The 26,598-nt window shown below is 41.9% G+C and overlaps 3 protein-coding genes across 5 annotated transcripts in view; 2 read left to right on the top strand and 1 right to left on the bottom strand.

Annotated features, from left to right (window-relative positions):
* The window catches only part of Sptbn2 (spectrin beta, non-erythrocytic 2), a 41,876-nt gene extending 38,552 nt beyond the window's left edge, over positions 1-3,324 (top strand). For both annotated transcript variants that reach the window (XM_052193280.1, XM_052193286.1), the window contains 2 exons: positions 387-429; positions 758-3,324. In XM_052193280.1, the coding sequence (XP_052049240.1) occupies positions 387-429; positions 758-985 (271 nt within the window). In that variant the 3' untranslated portion in view covers positions 986-3,324. The remainder of the gene's footprint in view (positions 1-386; positions 430-757) is intronic.
* Positions 3,325-5,624: 2,300 nt separating this feature from the next.
* Positions 5,625-15,039, top strand: LOC127692711 (RNA-binding protein 4B). Of its 2 annotated transcripts, XR_007979517.1 has the most exons (5): positions 5,625-5,759; positions 6,347-6,770; positions 11,315-11,985; positions 13,466-13,687; positions 14,363-15,039. XR_007979517.1 is itself a non-coding variant. In XM_052193325.1 (4 exons), exons 2-3 carry the CDS (start codon positions 6,359-6,361, stop codon positions 11,974-11,976), a joined length of 1,074 nt encoding a protein of 357 aa, XP_052049285.1. In that variant the 5' UTR covers positions 5,625-5,759; positions 6,347-6,358; the 3' UTR covers positions 11,977-11,985; positions 14,444-15,039. The 2 variants fall into 2 exon arrangements, 1 of the variants encoding a protein (XP_052049285.1); XM_052193325.1 differs by lacking the exon at positions 13,466-13,687 and having other exon boundaries at positions 14,444-15,039.
* Positions 8,866-26,598, bottom strand: part of LOC127692682 (RNA-binding protein 14) — a 52,159-nt gene continuing 34,426 nt past the window's right edge. Inside the window, exon 3 of the mRNA XM_052193305.1 lies at positions 8,866-9,380. Coding sequence (XP_052049265.1) covers positions 9,280-9,380 — 101 coding nt within the window. The 3' untranslated portion in view covers positions 8,866-9,279. The remainder of the gene's footprint in view (positions 9,381-26,598) is intronic.

The raw sequence follows: 26,598 nt of genomic DNA, 5'->3' as shown, positions 1-26,598 counted from the left end.
GGTGGAAGACATGAGCTTACCATGGCCCTCTGTGGTCTATTAGAGTTTGCTTGCCGGGCGGTGGTGGCGCACACCTTTAATCCCAGAACTTGGGAGGCAGAGGCAGGCGTATTTCTGAGTTCGAGGTCTACAGAGTGAGTTCCAGGACAGCCAGGGCTACACAGAGAAACCCTGTCTTGAGAGAGAGAGAGAGAGAGAGAGAGAGAGAGAATTTGCTTTTGCACTTCTGCAGAATTCTGAAACTATGATGAATGTATAAAATATAATCTGGCCTTGAGGGCTGTGTCCTCTGAGTCAATCCAGTTCTGGGAGAATTCTGAGCTCACAGCACCACTGATATGCCAAATACAGGTTCTTAGCTCTCCCTGTGCCTTTTCTCCCAACAGCTTACAGGATGGGAAAGAATACCTATTCCAGGCCAAGGATGAGGTGAGCATGCCCCTGCCCCGCTGTGTTCTCTCTCCCTGCCAGCACTGGGTTTTATGAGACAGGGTCTCACTCTGTAGACTTAGTTCCTACTCCAGAGTGGCCTTGAACTTATACCAGTCCGCCTACCACAGTCTCCAATCTGAGCTCACAGGTATATACCACTGTGACCAACTGATGCTCCCCATCCTAACGAGGTCCCTTTTCTTTCTAAGATGAAAACCTCACTCTCTTTTTCTACTTCGTCCTCTCATATTTCCCCTCTGTCTGCTACAGGCTGCCCCAGGTCAAAGTCCTTGTGTATGACCTGATGTCTCCCTGTCCCCTGCAGGCAGAGATGAGCTCGTGGCTGAGAGTGGTGAATGCAGCCATTGCCACTGCGTCCTCTGCCTCTGGAGAGCCAGAAGAGCCAGTGGTGCCCAGTGCCAGCCGGGGTCTCACTCGGGCCATGACCATGCCCCCAGTGTCACAGCCCGAGGGCTCCATCGTGCTTCGCAGCAAAGATGGCAGAGAAAGAGAGCGAGAAAAGCGATTCAGCTTCTTTAAGAAGAACAAGTAGTTGGGGCAAGACTCCCAGGCCAGCTCCCTCCCCTCTGTTCAGGAAACTGCCAGGGACTGTCGACAGAGACCACTCTCTTGGCAGGACCACTGCCTGCTGCTAGGGTCTGCTGCTAAGGTCAACCCATCACCAGGAACTGTCACTGGGGACAAACGAGTGATCCCACAACCTTCTTTTCTGCTATTTAATTCAACTGGTGGTGGGACCCAGGCTACCCCTAATACCACCCTTTCCCACCTTGTCACCTCTTCCCAAGCCTTATACCACTATCCCCCCCCCCACCATGGTGCAGATAGCGTCACCTTCAATGCGGGCTATGTGGGAACCATTGTCCCTCAGGGTCATTGTGCCACCACAGCTAGGGTGTGCCATCCACCATTCAGTTCTTTGCCTCTGGGATCAGCCAGGACCCTCAGAGCTGAAGCAGGCAGGACTGGAGGGCAGGAGTGCCAGATGATGAAATCGGAGGTGCTGAAGCCTTCCCTGCCTGTCCTGCCTCACCCTCTGACTCAAGGGGCTGCTTGTTTCTAGCCACTCTAGGTGGCTCCCAAGTGTGAGTTGTTCAGGAGTAGCCACATCCTTGAGTCTATCCAAGGAGGTGATTAAACAGCTCGGCTTCTCTCACTGCCTCTTGGTGTTGTTGCTTTCCTGACCATAGCCTCTCCAGTTTGGTCTCCTGCATGTCAGATACCCACTGTATGCCCAGCTTCTGAGCCCCCAAAATCTGTGTGATCCTGAGATCCTTCCTGCCTAGTCTCCCATGATAGTGATCTGTTTCACTGGGTTGACCTGTGCTCTGTTTAAACCAAAGACATCCTCTATGGGTTGGGCTGATAATTAGCAGTGTTCATGTTCAAAGGAAGTAAGTCACTCTCCCTGGTGCACACTTTTGTTAATTTTTTTGCAGTGCTGGGGGTGATACCCTGGGTGGTGTACATGCTGGGCAAGCACTCTACCACTAAACTACACTCCTCGCCCCATAATTTTCCTCACTCTCAAGTGTCTCAACTGTTTTCAACAAGGAGTAGTGAGGGATATTACCACAACCTAGTCTTAACTACTGCTTACTGTTGGAATCAGTCAACAGTCGAAAGGTGAGCGCCTTTCTGTCTTTCCCATAGAATCAAGGGAGTTCACACAGAATCAGAAGAGTGGCAGGTCCCACCTCCTGAACTCTAGAAGGTCACCCTAGTAAGCCATAAGGTATATCCTGAGTATGTAAATAAACACAACACAATGTATTCTAGAGACAGAGAGAGAAGTGCTTGTTCTTAAACTTTGCACTGTTTAAAAAGAAGGTATTAAAATTGGAAGTCTTGGGTCTGTTTGACTCAGGAAAACTACTGTCTTCAGCATAACTGGCCTGGAACCCCAAGCAGCCCTGGCACCATCAGTCAAAACAGACAAGTATGAAGACTAGGAACTAGGACCTCACAGCCCCAGAATGGGCTCCACACATCAGATTATTCACAGGATAAGCATTCTTTTTCTTAAGGATGCCCTTTCTATTAAGTGGTTTCAATTACCCACATACAGCAGCAGTACAACAGCAACAGCCCGTTCTCAGGCAAAACAATCGTCAGTAGCACACATTTTCCTTATAATTCAAGTACAGCTGTGAAACCTGCCCTGTTACACCAGATTATGGGGCTTGGGGAAAAAGCAGTAATTAGAAAAATTTAGAAGCAGATGTGTGAGAGGGATTCATGGAAAAATTATTGCATTGCTATCAAATAAGCACCTACAGAGAAGTCACTGAATGAAAAGAACAGGACAGGAAATAGGTGAAAGTTTACACATATGTGGCAACTAAAGCTACATCCTTGCGTCTGTCCCAGGAGGTGATTGAACAGCTCAGCTCCTCTCGCTGCATCTTGGTGGTGGTGCTTTCCTGACCACAGCCTCTCCGGAAAAGAGGGTAAGCATAGGGCTAGAAAGCAAGTCTTCAGGAAAGAAATTTTTTGAATATTGATGGAAGAGAAGAAAAGAAAGATAGAATAGGACCCTGAAGGCTACAAAAAAGGTTAGGATAAAAATAACACCAGTGTTGGCCCTGCAAACTGGTGGGAAACAGGAATCAGCAGAAATAAACGGGCTTATACTTTGTACTTTTACTGACCACCACTGAAGAGGTGGATTTTGCCTGTGTTGACCCACATGGTGGCCAGGGACCACATTGAACTACTGAGTACACCGTGTGGCAAGTGTAAACTCCGATGTACTGAAGGTATGAAATAACAGGTTTTCAGGACTTCAAGGGAAATTCTAATATCTCAATTTTTATATTGATCTCATGTTAAAATGTCTAAAATATTAAAATAGATTTCAAGTTTGTATAATTTGATGTTTCCTGGAAATTTGTATTTATTCACTGCGGTGCTAGGTATGAAACCCAGAACCTTGTCGCTGTTAGATTAATGCTTTAGTTGAACCCACAGACCATTTTCCCAGTTTATCATGAATTACTTATAAGGCTCATTGTATCTGCATTGTATTGCACTGTTCAAAATGGACCACAGATCTAAGAGTGAAAGGTAAGAGGAATGGAGGAGAATAGACTACATGAGTTGTGGTAGGAGAGGGTATCTTACAGAGAACATTAAAGAGAAAGCATTAGAAAACAATAATTTGGTTACACTAAAAAATATTTCCCTCAAAAACAGAGTTATTAGTGTAATGACAAGATATCTGAGGCCAATTAGAAATAGCTACAATACACAGGAAATCTCTACAGCTCAACACAAAGGCTGAATCCTAAAATTTAGGCAGAAGATAGGGGCGGGAAATGTATATGAGCACAATGATAAGAACAAGCGATTTTCAAATTTATTAGAAACAAGACAAAAAACAAAGCGAGTTGTGAATGAAACTTTACATCTCTTCAACTGACAAAAATTAGAAAAGTTAATGTCAAACCTTAGTAATGACAGGAAAAAACAAAGTAGGAGGTATATTTTAGTAGTTTTTCTGAGAACTTGGTACTACTTACACGTTAGGGTTTGTCTTAGCTTGGTTGTTTTTGGGAGGTGGGTTTTTGCTTTGTTTTGTTTGAGACAGGGTTTCTATGTAGTTCTAGTTGTCCTGGAACTTGCTGTGTACACTAGGCTGGCCTCAAACTGAGAGCCACCTGCCTATGCCTCCCAAGTGCTGGGATTAAGGGAATATGCCCACCACCACCCAGCTCACATATGTTTTTATTATTTAAAAAAAAAAAAGAAAGAAAAACTGGAGGCTAGAAATGGTATCACACCTGTAATTACCAGCACTTGGGAGGTCAAGTTAGGAGAAATGTGTGTTCAAGGTTAGTCTGGGTTACACAACCAGTTCTTGGACATCCTTGACTACACAGAAAGTCTAAAAGGGGATTGTGGAGAAGGGGAGTGAAATGAAATTGTATAGAAAGATGGGAACTGTCAGTGGAGCATTAGTTGTGGTGCCCCCGCAAATTTGGGAAAAGGATGGATCCCAAAATACAATGTTCAGCGTTGGGCAACAGCAGACCCTGAGGAGGTTCCAGGACATCCAAGACTACCAGAGAAAGCCAATCTCGAAAAAAGAATGTAGTTTTAGAAATGTGTCTATTATTACAATGGCTTCTGAAATGAGTGGGAAACATGAATTTGGTAAAGAAATGTTTCCAAGTAGCTTGAGTGGAGGAAGTCAATTTGGAAAACTGATCTCTACATTTTTGGAAGAGCTGCTGTTGGAACCACCACAAGGGGGAAACTTTTGCCAACAGTGGGGATGGTCTGACAACCATGCAGGTGCCTCTACCATCAATGTCTGTAACCGGCTCAGCTTTGTGGAATGGAGTAGTAAGTGGTCCATCAAGCTGGTACCCTGCTTGCCACCAGGAGGTGCTCATGGACCGCAACTGAGCGTTGGGAGCTTGACAATCGCCTGTACCTCAGGCAGCTTGGAATGGATGTGGAACCTTTGTCACTCACATCCCCCAAACCTGGATTCTTTCTGGACCGCTGGACAACATATTCCTTGGTAATGCTCACCACATTTCAGGAACCACAACAGACAGACACTACGAGGGAAAGCCCAGCCCACGTATATTCATGAATAAACATGACAAAGTATAGTTTGGATAGAGAAATGCCTCCCTCAGACTAACCCAGTTTTAACCCAGATTATCTTTCTACTCCTCGATTCTCAGCTTCTTACCAATGAACAACACTATTGCGGTGAAAAATCAATTGTTTTAAGGGAATTCTTACCCCTTCCTACCCAAACAAGGGAGAGATTAGGTTAGGATGTAGTAGTGCCTGGATTTCTGAAGTATCGCTCTCAGCCGCCAGACGTTGAGAAAACCCCCTTCTAGCGGGCCCAGTGAGACAACCCTTTGTCATCAGCCCCCTCGACAGTGAGCCTAATACTACCATCCATTGTGATGCTTAGAGACTCCCCCGAGCCTTACAGTTTTGCCAAGGCAATGGTTGCTTCCTAAGCCCTTTTGACGCGCCAGCCGCGACCCTCTCCCAAGGCGGTGATTGGCTAGCCGGGGCTGGGGGCGGGCTGACCTTCGCTCCGCAGTGCCGTCACCACATGACCCCGCCCCCGCACGGGGGGCGGACAGTTGTGTGCGGCCGCAGGATTGGTCGCCCCGCTCCTGCGAGGGGGAGGGGAGGCAGGCAGCGCGCACTCGCGCGTGCGTGAGCTGGCGCGCGAGAAAGCGCCCGGTCGCGCCGAGGCTCGAGCGGCCGTCGCCATTTTGTAGGGTTCTCTCTGACGCGGGACCCGCCGCCACCGCCGCCACCACCCGGAGGTAGGAGAGGATGCTGTGGGTGTGTGGGAAGTCCAGGAGCGGGCTGGGCCGGACCTCGGAGGGCCCGGACGGCTCGGGTTTGGGGCCACCCATCTTCAGAGGAAGGTCCCGGGAAGACAACGAAAGGAGGCGGGGCCGGGTCTCCGGAGGGGGCGGGGCAGGGGTCGGGCCGAGTCTTTGTTGGGATGTAGGAGCGGAGGTTGGGCCGCCGAGGAAAGGGGTTCAGGTGCTGGGTGAAAGAGGGCTTTCGTTCCTGGAGTATGGTGGGAGGTGATACCACACTGTGGAGAGGTACACAGATTTCCCTCCAAAATCCTGTAACTAGGGACATTCAGATACTTCATGCCTCCCGCTTGTCTTTTCCATCCCTGTGCTAAACCGTGAAGCAGCTAACCTTGTAGATTCAATGTGCCTAACCTCGCCAATAATATATCTTGGACCTTGTTGTGCATTCTGAGCCTGGACTTCTGTTGGCATTGTCACACAGCAGTTCCTCTCTCAAAAAGAACTGTGAGGGTCGGGAAACGCTGCAGTGTTAGTTTCTCACTTCACACCTGACTTTTGAAATCTTGTTTCTTCTCTGCCAGGCTCTTGTCAGGATGGTGAAGCTGTTCATCGGAAATCTGCCCCGGGAGGCCACAGAGCAGGAGATCCGCTCACTCTTCGAGCAGTACGGGAAGGTGCTGGAATGTGACATCATTAAGAACTATGGCTTTGTGCACATAGAGGACAAGACGGCCGCTGAGGATGCCATACGCAACCTGCACCACTACAAGCTGCACGGAGTGAACATCAATGTGGAAGCCAGCAAGAATAAGAGCAAAGCTTCAACCAAGTTACATGTGGGCAACATCAGCCCCACTTGTACCAACCAAGAGCTTCGGGCCAAGTTTGAGGAGTACGGCCCAGTCATCGAATGTGACATCGTGAAAGATTATGCCTTTGTACACATGGAGCGGGCAGAGGATGCGGTGGAGGCCATCAGGGGCCTTGACAACACAGAGTTTCAAGGTGAACTGTTCGGGGGGCTTGGGTGGCAGACCTTCGTGGAGTCTCTAGCTCAAGGCAGAGGGAAGAACACACGACCATGGGGCTATGAGAGTGGCTTCTACCATTCTTTTAAATGAAAAGAATAGATTATGTTTACTATTCTGAAGTACAATTTTCTCTTAGGAAAGGGAACATTTTCCATTGTTTGCCAAGATGTTTCTCCACCACTGTGTGGGTTCCTTCCTTTGGTCTTCATTCACTTGAGTGCTGTCAGAAGTCTAAGTTGCCTAGGCAGATAAGTAGCTAGTGTGAGGAGGCCTAGAGGTTACGACTTCATTGCTGGTTTGTTATGACCCAGAAGCCTTTGAGAGTTTTTACGCTCTGCTGCTTTCAGTGATAGATGGTAGTAGTAAAGAGGAGAAAGGGCATCTAGAGCAAGCACTGTGTGAGAATCTGTGCTGAGTCTGGTTGGGTGATGGTATATTTGGGGCGTTCAAATTTGTTCAGTCTGTGGACTACAAGCAAAGCCAGGAAACATGTCGTAGGTTCTTCTGCACCATTTAACTATTACTTTATCTAACAGGTTAGGAAAAAAAAATTTTTTCTTTGGAAATTGGATAGAATGATGGTCTTGCTTTTGGGGAAATTCCAGTTTCCCCCAAAAGAATTATAGAGCTTACTATATTGCTTACATTGATTATAAGTGTGTATTTATTATCACCAATACCATAGGAGCTTGTCTGAAAACCCTTGAATCATGTTACTATAGACTAGTTACATGTGGCTACTAAATTTAAATTAGTTGAAGCAAATTTTCAAATTAGATTTTTCCAGTGTGGGCAAGAGTCATATGAGGGAATGGCTACTGTATTAGTAAACAGATCAGACCCACATTGCAGAAAGTTCATTGGTTAGCAGTTCTACAAGTCTTTAATGACACTGTCATGTTGGATCACAAATTCAAGGCTACTTTTGCAGTTCCTAAGTCAACATCTTTTTGTGGCCTAAAAGTTAAATATACAAAAGTCCTCTGCTAAACCTAGAAAATAATGAAATGGTGGGGGAAAAGGGAAACTTAATCAGAAAAGTGTAAATATTTTAATTACTGAAACTTACTGGAGGCTCACTATCATATATTCTAGCTTCATCACCAATACCCTTGCCTTTAGTTATTGAAAGCCTAGGGTAAAAGTTGGAGCTAATTCCTGTCCTTAACCAGCAAGTTGACAAGGGTATTCCTATGCTTTTCCCCATTATAAAATAATCTCTCATGTTCCTCTGTGAAAGGCTGGCAGTGGTAATAAGTACATTTTGACAGTAAAAGTAATATATAATGAAAGTTAAGTGCTATTTGCAACCATGATTGCTTCTACTCTGGTTAGGAAAGTACTTAAAATGTGACAGTTACATCTTTTATTTTTCTTTTATTTTGGAACAACACTAGCACACTTCAATTTTCAAAATATTCCTAACTATTCTTACTCTATGTGGAAGGAGTTCCTGCCCCACCCCTCTTGGTTCTGGGGTCATCCAAGGGCTCCACAAACACTAGCCAAGTGCTCTACCATGAGTCTGTATGTCCCCATCCCTGAAGAAGGTAACAAAATGAAAAAAATAAATATATTTGCAGATAAGACTCTCAATGTATAATATTATATGCCCTTTTACTTTTTAGAGGAAACGGGAAGCTGGGCGGTGGTGGCACACGCCTGTAATCCCAGCACTCTAGGAGGCAGAGGCAGGCAGATTTCTGAGTTCGAGGCCAGCCTGGTCTACAGAGTGAGTTCCAGGAGAGCCAGGGCTATACAGAGAAACACTGTCTCGGAAAAAAAAAAAAAAAAAAAAAGGAAACGGGAGTTAAAGGGATGAGTACGTGGGATTTTTTTGTTTGTCTGCTTGTTCTTTTGGTGCTGAATATTGGACCCAGGATCCTGAGCATGCTGTGTACACAGCGCCACTGAGTTATGCTTCTTATTCCTTGTATTTGCTTAATAACATAGAATTACATAAGAAACAGGGGCTGAATAATGAAATGGACATATATATATATATATGTGTGTGTGTGTATATATATATATTCATCTATTCACTTCCATAGAAAGTACAGACAATAAACTGAGTTGAAAAAGAATCATTTATTGGTATCACATTCTTTTTCTGGCTCTTCTGAAGAGTGAGTTACTCTTGCTTACATATGCTTATATTTTTGTAATCAACTAATTTTTTCCCTAGGATGTAATGTAAAGTTTAGTATTGGGTAACTGGTTGTTTTGGTTTGTTTCTTTGCTGAGACAGCCCTCAAAATCACAATCCTGCTTCAGATTTTTCAGTGCTGGAGTTGTACATATAAGCTTGTCACATATCTTCTTGAAATTACAATCTAGATGCCAACTTGGCAATTTGTTTAACTTAATGCATTTTTTTTTATCTAAAAAGAACCACTCTGAGCATCTTTTGACTCTTCTGTGCATTAATGGTTGTCTAATATTTAAGTTTCTGCATTGTATAACTTCTAAACATAGATTTAAGATTACCTGAGGCTTTCAAGATATTTCCTCTCCACAGGCAGCAGTGAATGCAGTTTGAATTGGAAACCATAAAGAAGCTGTTCCCAAGTAACCATCCGGGCAGCTGAGTTGGGAAGGATATGCAAGAAGTTAGGGGTGTTGTTTTAGTAGCAATATGTCACCTACATCTCCAGTCTTCTGTGAACCCTTACCTAAAATAGAACTGCAGAATTAGGATTAAGCTTCCCACCTTTTAGCATTTTAATAGTCTCTTTGTTCCAGTTTTCAAGAGAAAAAATGCCTTTTCTGGGCTGACTTTCTGGTAAATACTGGAAAATTTCAGTAACTTGGAGGTTTCACAAAATCTAAGAGTTTGGTCTCTCTATACCTAGTAGAATGGTAAAACTTTTACCTGTTTCTAAAGCACAGAATTTTAGAGATTTTAAATTGAAAAAAGCACACATAACCTTTTGAAAGAATGCAAAATAAGCCACCTATCACTTATTTTACAAGTGTTTCTAGCTCTAAGTAAAAAAAAAAATTACTAGCATCCTTTTCACAACTGTGGAAATAGATTTTGCCACATTAAAGCATTCACATCCTCTACACTACAAGCATGACTAGGATAGGGCAGAAAATCCAATAAAATCACTGTATTTCAATGGAAAATAGACTGTCAGAATCCATGAGTCAACAAATTCAATTGTATTTTTCTCTTAAAAGTAGACTTCTAGATCTCTAGGCCAACCCAGAGTTTTCTTTGTAGATTGGCAATTCTGACTTCAGAATTGGAGCAATGTGTCAGTTACACAGCCTAATGTCACTATGTATGTCTGTCTGAAAGTGGCTTTTAATCCTCTAAATTATAGAGAACTTTTACATATAAGGTATAAATGAGGACAGAAATGTTTCTGATGAGTACATGTAGCATGATTAACACCATCTAACTACTGACAGCATCAGTGGTTATGAAGACTGTCTATTATTAGCTGGGGTCACAATCTTGAACACTGTTTTGTTTTGAAACAGGGTTTATCCAGAGTTCTGGCTGTCCTGGAACTCACTCTGTAGACCAGGCTGACCTTGAACTCAGAGATTCACCTGACTGCTTTGATCCCTGAGTGCTGGGATTAAAGGTATTCACCACTACAGCCTGGCTAAGCATCTTTGTTCTCACTAAAGATGGTTTATGTTGGAGACAACATGGGTCCCTGGGTTGGGTGGTACATAAACTCTTGGACAAGAGTTCTTTTCTTAGCTGTTTCTCAGTGGTAGTTTTCTAGAAATATGTATATGTGTATTGCTTGAATGAGTGCTCATAGTTTTTTAGGCAACTGTAGAAAAGTTATGTTCTGCATGGTAGGAATAAAATGTTGATCATTCTTTTACATGAGAACATAGTTCCTGAAAAGCAAGTGCTGTTTTCATTTTATTTTTGTTTGGCGCTGGGGATCAAACTTGGCCTTTCATATGACAATAGCCAAGTGTTAAACCATTGAGAGATCCATGTCCAACCCCAGAACCTGGTAATTTTTAGTATCTAAGAGGCTATGTTCAAAAATTCTGTTTGTGAGGAAAGGAGTTGAAATCTATAGAACATAGTAGGTAGAAGATTGCAGTTGACCATGGTGTCATACATACATGCTGAGGGACATATGCTTTTCTCAGATCTAACATGAATTCAAAGGTGGAAAAGATGTTTTCTAAAATTTCTATTAGTTTTATTATTAATGAGGTTTTGTTAGATATCTAGTTTGATTTGGAGGTAGTAGCAGTCATAGTAAAAGATCACAATCTTTGCACTCTTTGCATTGGGGAAGAAAATTAGCTGTAGAGATACAAGTAGGGGAGAGTCTCCTATGTTACTGGTATAAACAGGATCTGACTGATCTCTAAGGACTCCAATTTTATGAGTCTCACTTCTGTTGAAACATCAATTTTTTTGGAAAGGATTGCTGAATGAAGGGGCCCAGGAGTGTGTATTTCTATGTATTTTATGTTTACTTTTATTTGAGTGAAAAGAGTGTTAATGAGTTATAATTTTAATGTTTCCTCAAGGCAAACGAATGCATGTACAGTTATCAACTAGCCGGCTTCGGACTGCCCCTGGGATGGGAGACCAGAGTGGTTGCTATCGGTGTGGTAAAGAAGGACACTGGTCCAAAGAGTGCCCAGTGGACCGTACAGGGCGTGTGGCAGACTTTACTGAGCAGTACAATGAACAGTATGGAGCAGTGCGCACACCTTATACTATGGGTTATGGGGAGTCCATGTATTACAACGATGCCTATGGAGCACTCGACTACTATAAGCGCTACCGTGTCCGATCTTACGAAGCTGTGGCGGCAGCAGCTGCAGCTTCCGCATACAACTATGCAGAGCAGACCATGTCTCATCTTCCTCAAGTCCAGAGCCCAGCTGTACCCAGTCACCTCAACTCCACTTCTGTTGATCCTTATGACAGACACCTATTGCAGAACTCTGGCTCTGCTGCCACCTCAGCTGCAATGGCTGCTGCCGCTTCCTCTTCCTATTATGGAAGGGACAGGAGCCCACTACGTCGGAATGCAGCTGTGCTCCCCGCAGTTGGAGAGGGCTACGGTTATGGGCCAGAGAGTGAGATGTCTCAGGCTTCAGCAGCAACACGGAATTCTCTGTATGACATGGCCCGGTATGAGCGGGAGCAGTATGTGGACCGAGCACGGTACTCAGCCTTTTAAAAACTGGAGGTGAGAATGGGGTAGATGTGGTTGAAATTTGCACTTAGTTCCCTACAAGAGACTTTTGCTTCACTGAGGAGCCAATTCACCAAACAGGACCATACCAAAAAGCAAAAATTACATGTTTTGAGTATTTTCTGTAGTTTAGGCCACAGGTTTACTTGGCCCGTTGAGTTAGTGTGATTCCAATGTGTTTCTTCTGAAACATGAACATGCTCAGTGAGAATATTATTTAACCAGTTGTAAAATAATACTTGGTAAGAAAAGTTGGAGAGAGCTAACATGTTGGCCCTTTATTGTGTAGTTATTTTCTCATCCAGGAAAAAACTAAGGCTCAGAGAGCATCAGTACTTTGCCTATGATCATCTGGGTATCTCATGATAGAGCCAAAATTCAGACTCAGAGCTGACTCTTAAATTCTGCCAGTCGATGGTGGCACACACCCAATCCTAGCACTTGGGACAGAGGCAGCTAGAGCTCAGAATTTGAGGCCAGCCTGATATACATACAGTTCCATGACAGCCAGGGCTACATTGATAGTCCCTGTCTTTAAAAACCCAAACGAAATCACTCTCCACTACTAAACTGCTGTGATGATTAAGGTAAAGGATGCCATTTGGGAGCTAGTAATGGACAGCACAGTGAGAGTTCTAACTTCTAGTTTGCTAATAAAATACTTCTTACAGTAGTACATGGCAGTGCATACCTTTAATCTCAGTACCAGGGAAGATGAGGTGGGAGTATTATGATGAGTTAGAGGAAAGTTTAGGCTACACAGCCAGTTCTAGCAAAGTCTAGGAAATACAGCAGTACCCCCAAGTTACAGAAAACAAAACCCAACTATCTATTAGCCTTTATCAAAGGAAGCTCTTAAGTGTGCTACTTTGTACATCAGATAAAGCCCTAAGACACTTCAGTATTGGCATGTTTTTGTTTATATTCTATGAAGTCCTTATTTTAGCCCAAAGCATCCATCTGTTTGATATAGGCACTTATACCCCTTCTTTGTAGCCTATGATAAAATTCCTGTTTCTCTGAGATTTTGTTTTCCTTGTACACTGAAATTGAGCATCACTTGAGTTAAAGCCCCAACAGTACAGTTACCACTGACACTTCAATGTTCTCACCTTATCCCCTGTGCTCATATATGTATTGAGAAAAGAATGGCATGCATGTTTGGTTAAGTTTATATGCTATACAGTTGTGTCATTGAGACTTGGGATTCCATCAGTCAGTCATGTGTTCAGCATGTGAATGGAGTTTGCTAATTTTACACCTGGGTCTACTTTGTGAGATACCTCTGGTAAAGTTAGCATAATCTGTTAGATAACTTTTTTTCTCTCAAGTATGTTTCAATTTAAACATTAAATTAGAATATTATAGCCTTTAATGGTGTTTTTGGGACATTTTAAAAGTGAGTTTTAACTTCAATTGTTAGGTGCTCAACTAACCTTTTTAGTGATGACTTTTAAAGAAACTTACCTTCCAGGTGTGAACCTCAAATGGACTGAATAACCCTGAGTTGGTTGCAGTCCCAGGAGCCTGATGTTAATGAGGCTGCCAGGATGAAATACTCCACAACTATTGGGGATCCAAATTCGGGTCTCACCCTAACAGAACTGATGCAAGAACATCACAGCTTTTGAAGTCGATTGGCACAGATCAAGACCAAGATTTGGCCCTGTGTCTGTATTAAGTAGAGGAGCTTGGTGTGAGTTAATTTTTTTTTTCCCACTGCCATTGGTGTCTGGAGTTCCCACCATCAATGGAGGCATTAGAGAATCCTAGCAGTAGTTTCTTCTTTTGATTTGTCAGGGGTTATTTGGTCAATTAGAAACTACTGCAACTATGGCTCTGAACTGACAGTGTGACATGCAGATAGATACCTTAAAGGGTGAATGACCACTGTTCTTTAACAGTATTCTTTGTGACTATGCTTTTTGAATGTTTTCTTTGGAACATCTGTAATAGTAAAATTGGGCCGGGCATGCATGGGTGGTGGATGCCTGTAGTCCCAGCTACTCAGGTTTGCTTCAGAACAGTTTATTATGCTCATACTTAGATCCCAACTCTTAAAAGAAATTGACCGTTATCTGATATCTAAGCATCTTTTACTTTTTTTTCTGGACCCCAAAATTAATCTGTAGCTACTGAAAATTTATACCTTCTTTCCTTGAAGCCTTCTACTATAGGGGTTACCTGAGTTAAAAGATAGAATGGGTTTATACTATCAGCAGTTTTATATCTTGTGCAGCATACAGCTTAAGTAGGTTCCTAGCTGTACCTATTAGACTTTGGGGTGATTCTGTGGGATATACATTCAACCCAAAACCTGACTTGATTTTGTTTTGTTCTTTGTGTCACCCCCCCCCCCATTGGAATACAGGACGGGACCAGGGCCCTTGTACTCGGAACAAGACTGCACTCCAGGCATTGTGTAAGCCTCTTGTGTTCTGCTTTCTTTCAGGTAGGATAATTGCGGACTGAACCCTCGGGCTGCGGTCATATATGAGAACTTGGTCCTCGCGGTCCCCTTTGCCAGGATGTTTCCATTGCTTCATGTTTCAGTAAACAAAGGAATTTGTGACCAACTATGTTTTCTTTCTTAATTTAATTCTAAGTTGACTTTCTTTCCTCAATGCTAGTTGTCTGTAGCTTTTCACTCTGTTCCTTATATTCTCAGCCTCTGAACAGCTCTAGGTAAGGATTATGCTGGCATCCCTTTTCCTGTACGGTGGAAGCCCTTCTTAATCTTGCTTTCCTTAGGAGTTAAGCCCTTCTCCCTGCCTTCCTGCAGCATCTCCTTTCCCTTTAAAATGACCATGTAGTGGCAAGCAACCTTTAACTCTTCTGTTAGTTGCTGGACTCTTAACATTGAAGCTAGTCTTCTAAAGTTCCTAGAACCATTGGGGTTTTGTTGTTGTTTTGGTTTGATTTTGTTTTGTTTTTCGGTTTTGTCTGACCTGTGATCGTGGTACAGCATTTGCTGAAATTTAGCCTTGTTTTATTCCACTCCTCCCACATTTTTTTTGAAAAAAAAAAATAAATGTTTCTATTACTTAATCTTTTCTTAACTGAGTGACCATTATTTACCATAGTAAATTTATCATAGTGTCTTCTGATTCTTAAGTTGTACTTGAGCTACAAAATTCAAATGTGTGAATGCCCAAAATGTACAGGGGAAAAACTGGGCACAGCAATATGGTTTCAGAGGTTAGCTAGAATCTTGAAACACTGGACATTTAAGTATATCTGGTCAAGCTCATTTCTCTAACCAAAGCTATTATACAGCTAAAAGGTTAGCCCACCCAAAAAGACCAGGTACTAGTGATAGAAGCCCCATAGAAAATACTGCATCATAAAAAGGCTATGCTAGGGTAGCTCCTAAATCCTGTCAAGTGGACTTAATTTAACAACATACTGTTCTGGACCAGTATCAGTGATTAAGAGAAAGCAGAGGACCCAGTTCAGTCCCCTGCACCCACATGACAGCTTACAACCATTTATATACATAACTCCACTTCCAAGTGATGACGCCCTCCAGGCACTAGGCAGACATGAGTGTACACATGCTCCCACACACATGCAGGTACTCAGATACACTTAGGAAAAAAATTTTTAAAGAACATTTTAGAGGGTTTTTTTTGTTTTTGTTTTTTTCAAGACAGGGTTTCTCTGTGTAGCCCTGGCTATTCTGGAACTCACTCTGTAGACCAGGCTAGCCTCAAACTCAGAAATTCACCTGCCTCTGCCTTCCAAGTACTAGGATTAAAGGTGCGCGCCACCACCGCCCAGCCATTTTAGAATTTCTTAACACCCTCCTGCTCATCTTTTCCTTTCTATATATTTTAAGACAAATTGTCCCTGTGTAGCTCTGGTGGACTAGAACATGCCATGTAGACCAGTTTCATACCTGTATTGATAGTCCTGCCTCCCATATCTTGGGAGTAGACATAAACCATCATATCTAGATGTTTATCTTTTGTTAATTGTGGGTGGGGTGCAAAGCACTGCAGAAATGGCTGAGCAGCGAGGAGCATGGACTGACTGCTCTTTCAGAGGGGATAGGTTCAACTCCCAGTACCCATACTAGTGGCTCACAACTAGCTTATAATTTTAGTTCCAGGGGAGTCAACGTCCTTTCCTGACCCCCAAGGGTAGGTGCAACATTCATGTGGCAAAACATCCATAAATTTAAAATCTCAAAAATAATAAAAAGTAAAAAAATAGGAGGCTAGCTGTAGAGAGCACAAAGCCGGGGTGAGTTTCCTAGATTCTTCCAAAGTGTGTGTAAATTATGAATTCTTAAAAGTGATTTCTCCCTAAAAGTGTTAATATTTCTGCTAGGGTTAGGCTTTGGCTAAAATGAGCAAGTTTTTTTTGTTGGTTTTGGTTTTTCAAGACAGGGTTTCTCTGTATAGCCCTGGCTGTCCTGGAACTAACTCTGTAGACCAGGCTGGCCTCGAACTATGAAATCTGCTTGTCTCTGCTTCCCAAGTGCACCACTGTCCGGCTGGGAGCTAATTTTTAAAACAGTATTTATAGTGTGCATTGGTCTTGAAATCATTATGTTGCTGAAGCTTTCTCTGAACTCCTACCGATCTTTCTCTTTTAATGCCTCGTGCTTGGATTCCACGTATGGATCACCACACCTGAGTAATGCTGGATCTGAAACAAGTATCTGTACAGAGAAACAACTATGCTGGGTCCATGGCATAAACCTGTTAAACACTCAAGAAGAGTGTACATAGCCATGGGAGACTGAGCTATGAGACCCAATCTCAGAAAAACTGAACCATCTCTACAGGCCCTCTTTAAGTTTGTATGTGGGTGAGTGCCAATGCAGAAGCACAGGTAGAGGTCAGAAGAAAACTTTCAGAGGTTTTTTGCTCCCTTCATCATAGGTCCTAGGGGATAGCAAATGTTTATCCACCAGCTCTTCTAAAAATATCTTGTGTGTGCATACACGCCTGCACCCATGCACAAAGACTGAAATAAGATGTCAATATGGGGTGTCCACCTGAACTAGCTGGCCAACCAGTCCTAGTATCCTCTCCTGTCCCCATCCTACTTTGCCGATCTCTGGTGTTCAAGGAAGAACCCAGCTTCTCCTAAGAGTCCTAGGAATCTGACCTCTGGTCTTATGCTTAAAACATTAACCATTTTAGTTCCTGAAACAGGGTCACATGTAGCCTAATCTGGTCTCAGGCTTATTTTATAGTTGAAGAGGTCCTTGCCTCCTGAGTGCTGGGTTTATATATATCCAACTGTCTAGTTCTATGTAGTCCTGTGGACCAAACCCAGGACTTCAATGTATGGTATGCAAGCACCTTATCAACTGAGCTACATCCCCAACCCAAAACTTTTTTTATTTTTCATTTTTTGTTTTGAAACATTTCATTTATCCCATGCTGGATTCTGATTTGCTATATAGCTGAGGCTGGCCTTGAACTCCTGATCCTCCAGCTTCTACCCCCAAAGTGTTAAAATTATAAGCAGGCATAAGCTTCAAGAAACAATCTGATAAGTTATTTTAATCGATATTTTATAAATCTTGAGTTCCTGTATATTAAATTTGAATGATGAACTAAATCCTACTTAAGTTTTACTGTTCCCCTATATGGAAATGGTGAGATGAACATTGATTACATGTGAAATTTTCTTTATTTGGATGAGAGTGCTTGAGACCAAGCATAAAACCTTATGTATTCCAAATGCCCCTAGGCTATAACCCCACCCAACAAATTTTACAAGACTATGTGAATGGTTATTTTGCCTGCATATATAAACCTTGTGTCTATGGAGGCCAGAAGAGGGCATTGCACAGATTTTATACTTTTACCACATGGATGTGGAAAATCAAACCCTAAGTCTTCTGAAAGAGAAGCCAGTGCTCCTAACTGCTGAGCCATCTCTCTATCCCCTTCACTTTCTTATGAGATAGGATCTTGCTTACTTTGTTATCCAGACTGTCCTCAAACTGTCACCCTGCATCATTCTCTCATGCTTCGGTTACAAGAGTGCACCACCACTTCCGACTCCACATATTTTATACCCTACAGTTTTCTGACTTTTTGAAAAGGCCAGAATGACAATCAACATAAGTCCATGCCCACACTCCTACTAGCAAATGAAGCACAAAAGGCCCATGTGAATTCCAACATCCCACAGGAAAGTGGGATGGTCCCTGTTGTTACACAAAAGAAATTCAGACAAAGCCACTGAGATTTCTTTGTAATTGGTATGCACAGCACCAGACAAAATTAAGATGTGTAGGGATTGAGCCAGTCATGGTAGTCTTAAGTCACAGGACTCAGGAAGCAGAGGCAGAGGCAGGAGTATCTCCGTGTGAGCTACAGGATAGCCAGTACTACACAGACCTTGGATCAAAAAATTATAACAATAAAATGTGCAGGTATTGACATCCCCAGAACCTCTATAGTGGTATTTCGTATTTTATTTGTGTGTTTATCTATACAACTGCTGTATGCCATGTGTAAGCCAAAAGACAGCACTGATACCCTGGAGCTGGAGTTACAGAAGGTTGTTAGCTACCATAAGGGTGATGGGGACTAAACTCACATCCTCTGCAAGAGCAGCATGCTAACAAAGCCATCTCTCCAAGTACATGAATGTTTACATAATCTAAGTAGTTAGTGACTACAACAACTGTGATGGTAAAATTTCTTTTTCTTTCACTTACCCAAAATAAATAAATACTGGGAAAGACTAAGTGTTCAGCTAGTTAGAACTGCCAAAGAGTAAAAGGTATTTGTTTCTAAACCTCAGTTTTTACATGAGAAGCTACATGTTGTAGGTATAAAAATTCCTTTCATTTACCAAGAGAAAGTTCTTCTATATAGACTATTCCAGAATCCTATGAAACTTCTCTAAATGTTCCTAAACAACTTCTTTATCTGCTGTTTGAATTCCTGCTATGCACCAGGATATGGTCATCAATGTATTACTTCTAAAGAAATAAACCTTAATTCATTTGTGTTAAGCACCATTAAGAGCTAATGTGTAAACATCAAAGGGCTATACAGAGCTGGTGGCAAATGAAGGGGTAGAGAGAGACACTCATTACCCAAAAAGGCAGCTCTAGAGCTTGAGCAAAGCTGTGGAGAAAACCAGAAGAGTTAAAGAGATGGGAGCCACTCACACTGAACTTTATAGTAAACTGAAGGAACTTTACTTTTATCTTGTAAAACACAGGCTTATCATAAACTCATTAATTTTTCTTTAAAAATCACTGATGGAAGAGGAAAAGTATAAACAGTACTATAGGTTAGTATGCTTACTGCTCTAAAGCCAGTAAAATAAAGATCAAAAGAAAAGTACATTGTAGATATAAAATGATCCAGAGGTATATATGCATTCAAGTAGCAGTCTGAATGGAGGCTTAAATCTCTGAAATTGATCAAGCCAGTTCTGTTGAACAGTGTCTGAGCACTTGCTGTGGGCCAGGCTGTGTCTGAATTGAATAGTACAGAACAGTCCCTTGGAGAACTGAGTATGACAAGTGGGTTAGGAGCGTAGGTCTAAAATCAAAGTTGTAGGGTTAATACTATATACTACATTGCAACCATTTACTTGCATTTAAAGGCTACAAAGCCTCATGAGGTGAAACACACTTGTAATCCTAGCACTCGGGAGGTAAAGGCAAAAGGATCAAGAATTTTGTTAGGCTGCAGAGATAGCTCAGTGGTAAAGCTCACAACCAGGTATAATGGGATTTGATGCCCTCTTCTGGGCTGCAGGTGTATCCACAGATAGAGGACTCAAACAAAAAAAAGAATGTAAAGTTATCTTCTACATAGTCTGGGTTACATGAGTACCTATCTCAAAGAAGTTGAGGGCCCAGGTTCCATTCCCAGCATGCAAATGGTGGCTCATAACTCTTAATTCCCATCCAAAGGGATGCAATGCCTTCTTCTGACTGCCATGGGTACTAGGCACAAATGTGGTACACATACACACTTGCAGGCAATAAAAAAAAACTTTAAAGCAGAACTACACTCGTCAGGTGTAGTGGCATATGCCTTTCTTTAATCTCAGGGGTGGAAGGTGAATCATGTGTTCAAAGCTAGCTAGCTTGGTCTACATGAGTTCCAGGCCAGCCAGGATACAGAGATTCTGTCAACAAACAAACAAAAAAACGGACACTTATCAGTTGTCTACAAAGAGATAACGATTTTGAGGAATGGTGAAAACTGAGGTAAGTTACTGGCCCAGTTTGGGGTGGAGTGGGAAAAATAATATCCCTGTCCTTTTGCCTCCATGATTTTCTTCCTGTACTGTTTGAACCTGTGTGAGGCAAAACCCTAGGGACTGTGCACAGCCCCCAGGCAAGGAACAACCCTAGTAGCAGCATTCTGCGCAAATACAGTAAATAAAAAAGGAAGGTAAATTTACATATCATTTAAATGTTGACTTAAATACCACTACCTGGGAGAAAAGGGGCCAGGTTCCTTGAAAACTTCCTAATGCTGGTGCTGGTGCAATGAATGCTTTTGCTGCTTAGGACAGAGGCACAGAACTACTAAGGCTCAGCTCTGCTTGGCAAGGAAAGGAAAAAGATTAAAAAGCTCCTGTAACAAAGCCTTGCTTCATCTTTTAGGTCTGCCTGGGCCAGCCTTTGACCACCTACTCCTTCCCCTGACGTCCAGCCACAAAGTGAAGATGCACAGAATAGTGTGTGCTGCACTGCATGGAGCTTTTCCCAAGGACAGAAAGGTTGGTTTCTGCAAAATGGGGAAGCAGTGCCTAAGTTGGTTCCTGGCTTCCTGTGGTACCACTCCAGAATTCAGAATCTAGCTCTGGACTGATCCTCAGATTTTACAGGACAGTTACTAAGGCAGTTAAGAACACTGTAGAGATGGCACACCCCTTTAATGCCACACTCAGGAGGTAAAGAGGTAGGAGAATCTATGGGTTTGAGATCAGTCTGATCTATATAGTGAGCTTTATGACAATCAAGACTATAACCCTGTGATCACCAACAAGAAAAAGTTAAATTTAGCTGGGCGGTGGTGGCACACGCCTTTAATCTCAGCACTTGGGAGGCAGAGGCCAGCCTGGTCTACAGAGTGAGTTCCAGTTCCAGGACAGCCAGGGCTATACAGAGAAACCCTGTCTTGAAAAAACCAAATCCAAAAAAAAAAAAAAAAAAAAAGTCAAAGGTGAACTCTCCAACATATATTCCTGGGGTCCACCAACCCCAAGAAATACATACTTGAGAATAGAGATCAGTGAACTGCAGGGTTGTGACTTAGGTCGAACAGTAAAAAGCAAATTTGCAGTGATAAACATCTAAAATGTGTATAAGTTCAGTGAGATGAACCAGCAGGTAAAAGTGAGCTTCCCTTGAGTATACTACTTTTATCTTCTCTACCCCAATTGAGTTATCCTTTTTAAATTGTTATGTTTTATCTGTATAGGTAGTATATGTATGGAGATTACATCCTTAGCTCAGTATGTCCTGCCCCCACATTTTGGTACAATATTAGGGACTAAATATAGTGTCTCGGTATGCTAGACAAGCATTCTTCTACTTCTTGAGACAATCCTCTGCCTGAAACTTGGTAATTTGCCTAGGATGGCCTTGAACTGATTGATTCCACATAGCTTAGGCAGCTCTTGACCTTCCAGATCCTCCTACCTTACACTTTAGTAACTTAAGATTGTTGGTGTGTGTGTGTGTGTGTGTGTGTGTGTCTGGCTTGACTCTTATCTTTTCTTAGTCCTCCTTCCCAACAACCAGGAAGATTTACTGAGGACAATGGTCTCTAAAGAGAAATCACAAGTATGTTCAGGAAGCCTTGATCCTAACAGAAGTTACTAGGTAAGCCCCATGATCCCAAGAAATACATAGCTGAGAATGGAGATTGGTCTCCTGAACTGTGGTACTGTGACATAGGGAATGGTGTAATATTTGGGGAGACAGGCAGGCAGGAGTGTGTCATTAAAAATTGGCAACAATGGGGCTGGAGAAATGGCTCAGTGGTTAAGAGCATTGACTGCTCTTCCAGAGGTCCTGAGTTCAAATCCCAGCAACCACATGGTGGCTCACAACCATCTGATGAGATCTGACTCCCTCTTCTGGTGTGTCTGAAGACAGCTATGGTGTGCTCACATATAATAAATCTTTAAAAAAAAAAAAATTGGCAACAATGAAAGGTGAATCTGCAAATAAAAAAATGTGTATGAGGTCAGTGAGATGAACCAGCAGGTAAAAGTGCCTGTTACACAGCCTCATGATCCGAGTTCAATCTTCAGAATACACAAGGCAGGACAAAACCAGACTCCCAGGACTCGTCTTCAGACCTGCACACTTGCACCATTTATATACCTCTCTGCTCCTCTTTTCTCTCCTCTCTCACTCGTGTAAATAGATGTAGGATGTTTAAAAACCAAGTGCATGAGTCATCAACAATCTTGGTTCTGAACAAAACAACACTTGGACATGTCATCACACCCATCCAGTGTCAACAAACACTGAAAAACTTCAGTGCTAAGTCCAGACTATTGTGTCTTATGAATTACACTGTTTTTATGCCTTCATAGAAACACAGTGGTTGAACATAGAAAAATGGACTTTTAATACTTTCCTATCATTACTGCAGCACATTGGTATATCCCTGGCCTGTATTGTGTTAACATGTTTCCTTCTACAAATGGTTGTTTTAAGTTGCTGACTACAGTTACAGTTTTTAACTGATTAAATGAACTATGGTTTAGGATTAGGATAAATTTTTCCAACAATTTCTCAAATAGCCCTAGTTTGTGCCATTTTGTGTTCTGTGTTTATACAAAATAATTAATATGCTCAGCACTGACAGTTGAAATCAAAATAGCAAGCAACTCTGAAAAGTACTTAATAACTGTTGATTAACATTTAAACTTTTATGTTAAATAAACACAGACCAGGGACATGGCTCTGGATAAAAACATTTCTATAATTCTAGCATTCCTAAAGAATAGAGGCGAACACAGAATTGCCTTAAGGGAGCTTCAGAGCAAGCTAGTGCCATATGCACACCCACATTCAGACACATTGACAGGCATACTTGCACACAAGCTAAGAACTATAAAATAAGCACATCTATTTTATCAGCATGCAAATTTGCTCATCTATAGTATATAGACTTTTACATTTGCATATCCACATGGTAAGAAATGTGTCACCAAAAACAAGGAAAATGTTTAAATATCCCTGATCTACATGAATTCACTTTTTTTTTTTTTTTTTTTGGTCTATGTGTAAAATAATTTCAAAGAACAACAGAGGGGGAAAAAGACAAAACCATAGCAGTTTCACTGCCTAAAAACTTAACTTTCTTTTCATCTTCAAAATGAGTTAGGCCTGGTTATGCAGTTCTATAATCCAAGTTACTCCAGCAGCCTTAGTTCATGTCCAGAATAGGTAATTTAACTTCAAAGGCTGTGTGAGCATGTGCAATGACCTTTGTGTAATCTCCAGTACTGGAAAAAAGAAAACTCAAGACCTACTATTCTAAAAACAAATCCCTTATCAGGATTACCTAAGGAACGGACAGATCCAAATGCTAAGAGAAAAGGGATCTAACATGTTTTAAAACATCAGTGTAATGTGCCTGAAAACAGAGTAGTTACTCCCCAGGTGTCTATTTACCTCTCATTCTAAATTTTTGCTAAATTTCATTAAAAAAAAAAATTAGACCTCACTTACTATAAAAACATGAACATATATTCATTGTATAAGTTCTCCTCACTCTCTGAACACTATCATGCACTATAATACAATACAATCCTAACCCATAATTCTATTTATTTACTGTGTTCACTGTCCGTAATAAAAAGCTTATTTGAATGATGGCACTTCCATTAGTCTTGGTGGTGAAGACAACATATAAGACAAACAGAACATGAGTTTAGTCTTTTAAAATAAAAAAAGACACAGCTTAGTACAAAACTAACTTTGGATTGGTAGAAATAGAAGCTGGATGAAAATAAGTTTTAAGAGAAAACTGAAGCAAGGGACTCAGCTAGCTAGTAAAGGCACTTGCCATTAATCCTGACAACTTTAGTTCCATCCCCAGGACCCATGAGATAATCAACTCTTACAACCTGACTTCTGACCCCCACATGCATACCATACACACACACACACACACACACAAAAATTATAAATTAAAGCAAATAGTGGAAAGCAAACAATACAAAAGGTTTTGCTACAAACAAGTGAAAGTAACAAAGTTAACTGGTAAGTAAAACATGACCAAACTCTCTCTACATGAAATAACACAATGTAATACTGATACATTGATCCAGTAAAAAAAGGAAACTACGGGATATAAACCTGTGAAATAGAAAAGAGGAAGTGGCCCTAAATGTGTGCGAGTGGACTGGCCTTATTAAGACTAATGAAGAGGGAACATGATATGGATTCAAATACCTGAAAGCAGGTAGGTATATGTAGTGAGACTGCTAAAATGTGAATAGTGCATACCTATAATCCCAGCACTTGGAAAGCAAGGGCAGGAGATAAACCATTTGAAAGCTACTAATACCAGATAGCAAGAATTAAAAACAAAATTTGATGGATAGCTTATCAGTTTAAGAGCTCTGGCTGCTTTTTCAGAGGACCTGGGTTCAATTCCTAGCACCTATGTGGCCGCTCACAACTATCTGTAACTATGTTCTAAATGATCTGATGCCTTTTTCTGGCCTCAAAGGGTACCAGGTCATGGATATGCTACATACACTAAAATATATACAGGGAAAAGGCCAAACCAAAGAATACACAAAACTAAATTGGAAAGGGAGCTGGAGGGATGTCTCTATGGATAAAATGCTAGTTGTATAAGCGCAACTTAAGATATGATTCCCTAACATTAAATAAAAAAGCAACCCAGGAACAGGAACAGAAACAAATAAGCTCCCAGTGGGTTTGTCTAACCTAAAACATTCAGGTTCACTAAGAAACCCTGTCTCAAAAACTGCAGTAGGGCTGGGCACGATAGCATATACTTTTAATCCCAGCAGATGCAAGTTCTATGAATGTGAGGCCAGCTTAATCTACATAGTTTCAGAATACCCAAGAGACTATAACAGAGACCCTACCCAGCCATCTGCTTGGGGGTGGGGGGGGGGGGAGCAACAGGCCTAAGACTGCTCAGCAATTAGCATGCCTGCACCCTCCCATACAAAAACACAAAATTTAGAATATTTTTAAAGATGATGTGGAGCCTGACACTGTGGTGCATATCTAGCATTCAAGACAAGTAAATCTGAGTTAAGAGGCCAGTATGGTCTATATAGCAAGTGGGGCAGCCAAGACTTCAGAGGCCCTCTCCAAAACAAAACGTGGAGAACATCTAGCTGAAACTCAGGTCTCACATACAAAGTATGCATAAATTCCTTCCCCTTCAATACACAACTGGAATTCATAGCATTTATTATCATTCATGAAGCCCTAGGTTTAGTCCTAAGTACAAAATAACTATATTCTTGCTTCAAAGTTTCCAAGTTGCCCATAAAAAAAAAAAAGTAAACTGTTACTAGATTGAGAAGAAATAGGCAGGAGACAGATATTACCTGTTATGACTAATAGGCCCCTATGGGTTCAATTCTGAAAAGCAGATGTTGGGTATTATGTGACAAGTAGATGAGGAAGCACCAAAGGTTTCTCTAAAACATAAAACATCTCAAATTACAGCAAATCTATTGACCCTCAAAGGATTCCAGCCCAATTTATTCCATGCCTAATTCTGCCCCCAGGAGCCAAGTTAAACTGGTCTGGAACAGTAGTTTCCCTAGAAATGCAAGGTATTACAGGCAAGGAACATCCTGTCTTCATGTCAGGCCTTCAGTAAAAAAAGTCACAGCGGTACACCCCTTCAGTGCCAGCACTTGGGAGGCAAAGGCAGGAGGATCTATGAAAATATGAGTACAGTCTGAGCTGCATAGCAAGCTTTAGGACAGGACATTGTAGAGACCCACCTTGACAACACTGAAGGGGGAGGGAGGGAGGGAAGGAAGGAAGGAAGGAGGGAAGGAAGGAGGGAAGTGAGGGAGGGGAGGGAGGGAGGGAGGGAGGGAGGGAGGGGAGGAAGGGAGGAAGGACCATAATTCCCTACCTATATTGTAACTGAGGTTTTTATTTAGTATGTGTGTTGTATATGAATATCTAAGTGTACATACATGAAAGTCTGAGGACAAGTTTCAGCAGCCAATTCTCTCCTTCCAAAGGTTCTAGGTATTGAGCTCAAGCTGTCGGCTTTAACCCACTAAAACAGCTCATTGGCTCTTTCAGAAGAGATTTAAATTCTTTCAACTAAATAAATAGTCATTCAGAAATCAAACTCAGCTACTCACCCCACACTGCAAATCAAGTAAATTTAAAATGTGGGAATAGAAAGAAGACTCAAGAATTAAACAAATACTGTTCTTGCAGAGGACCTGGAGATTCATTCACAACATCCCTGTGGTAGCTTACAATGGCTGGGGACTACAGTTTTAGGTAATATAATATACCCTTTTCAAGACTTAAGGGTAGCAGCATGCACATGGTGCACATTAGATATACATACGCAAAAGTATAAATTGTACAAAAATGCAAAAAGTGGAGAGATGACTCAA

The sequence above is a fragment of the Apodemus sylvaticus genome, chromosome 1 (assembly GCF_947179515.1).
Source record: "Apodemus sylvaticus chromosome 1, mApoSyl1.1, whole genome shotgun sequence".
Taxonomy (NCBI): domain Eukaryota; kingdom Metazoa; phylum Chordata; class Mammalia; order Rodentia; family Muridae; genus Apodemus; species Apodemus sylvaticus.
The sequence above is the reverse complement of the archived record's forward strand: the minus strand, read 5'-3'. Positions and strand labels throughout refer to the sequence as shown.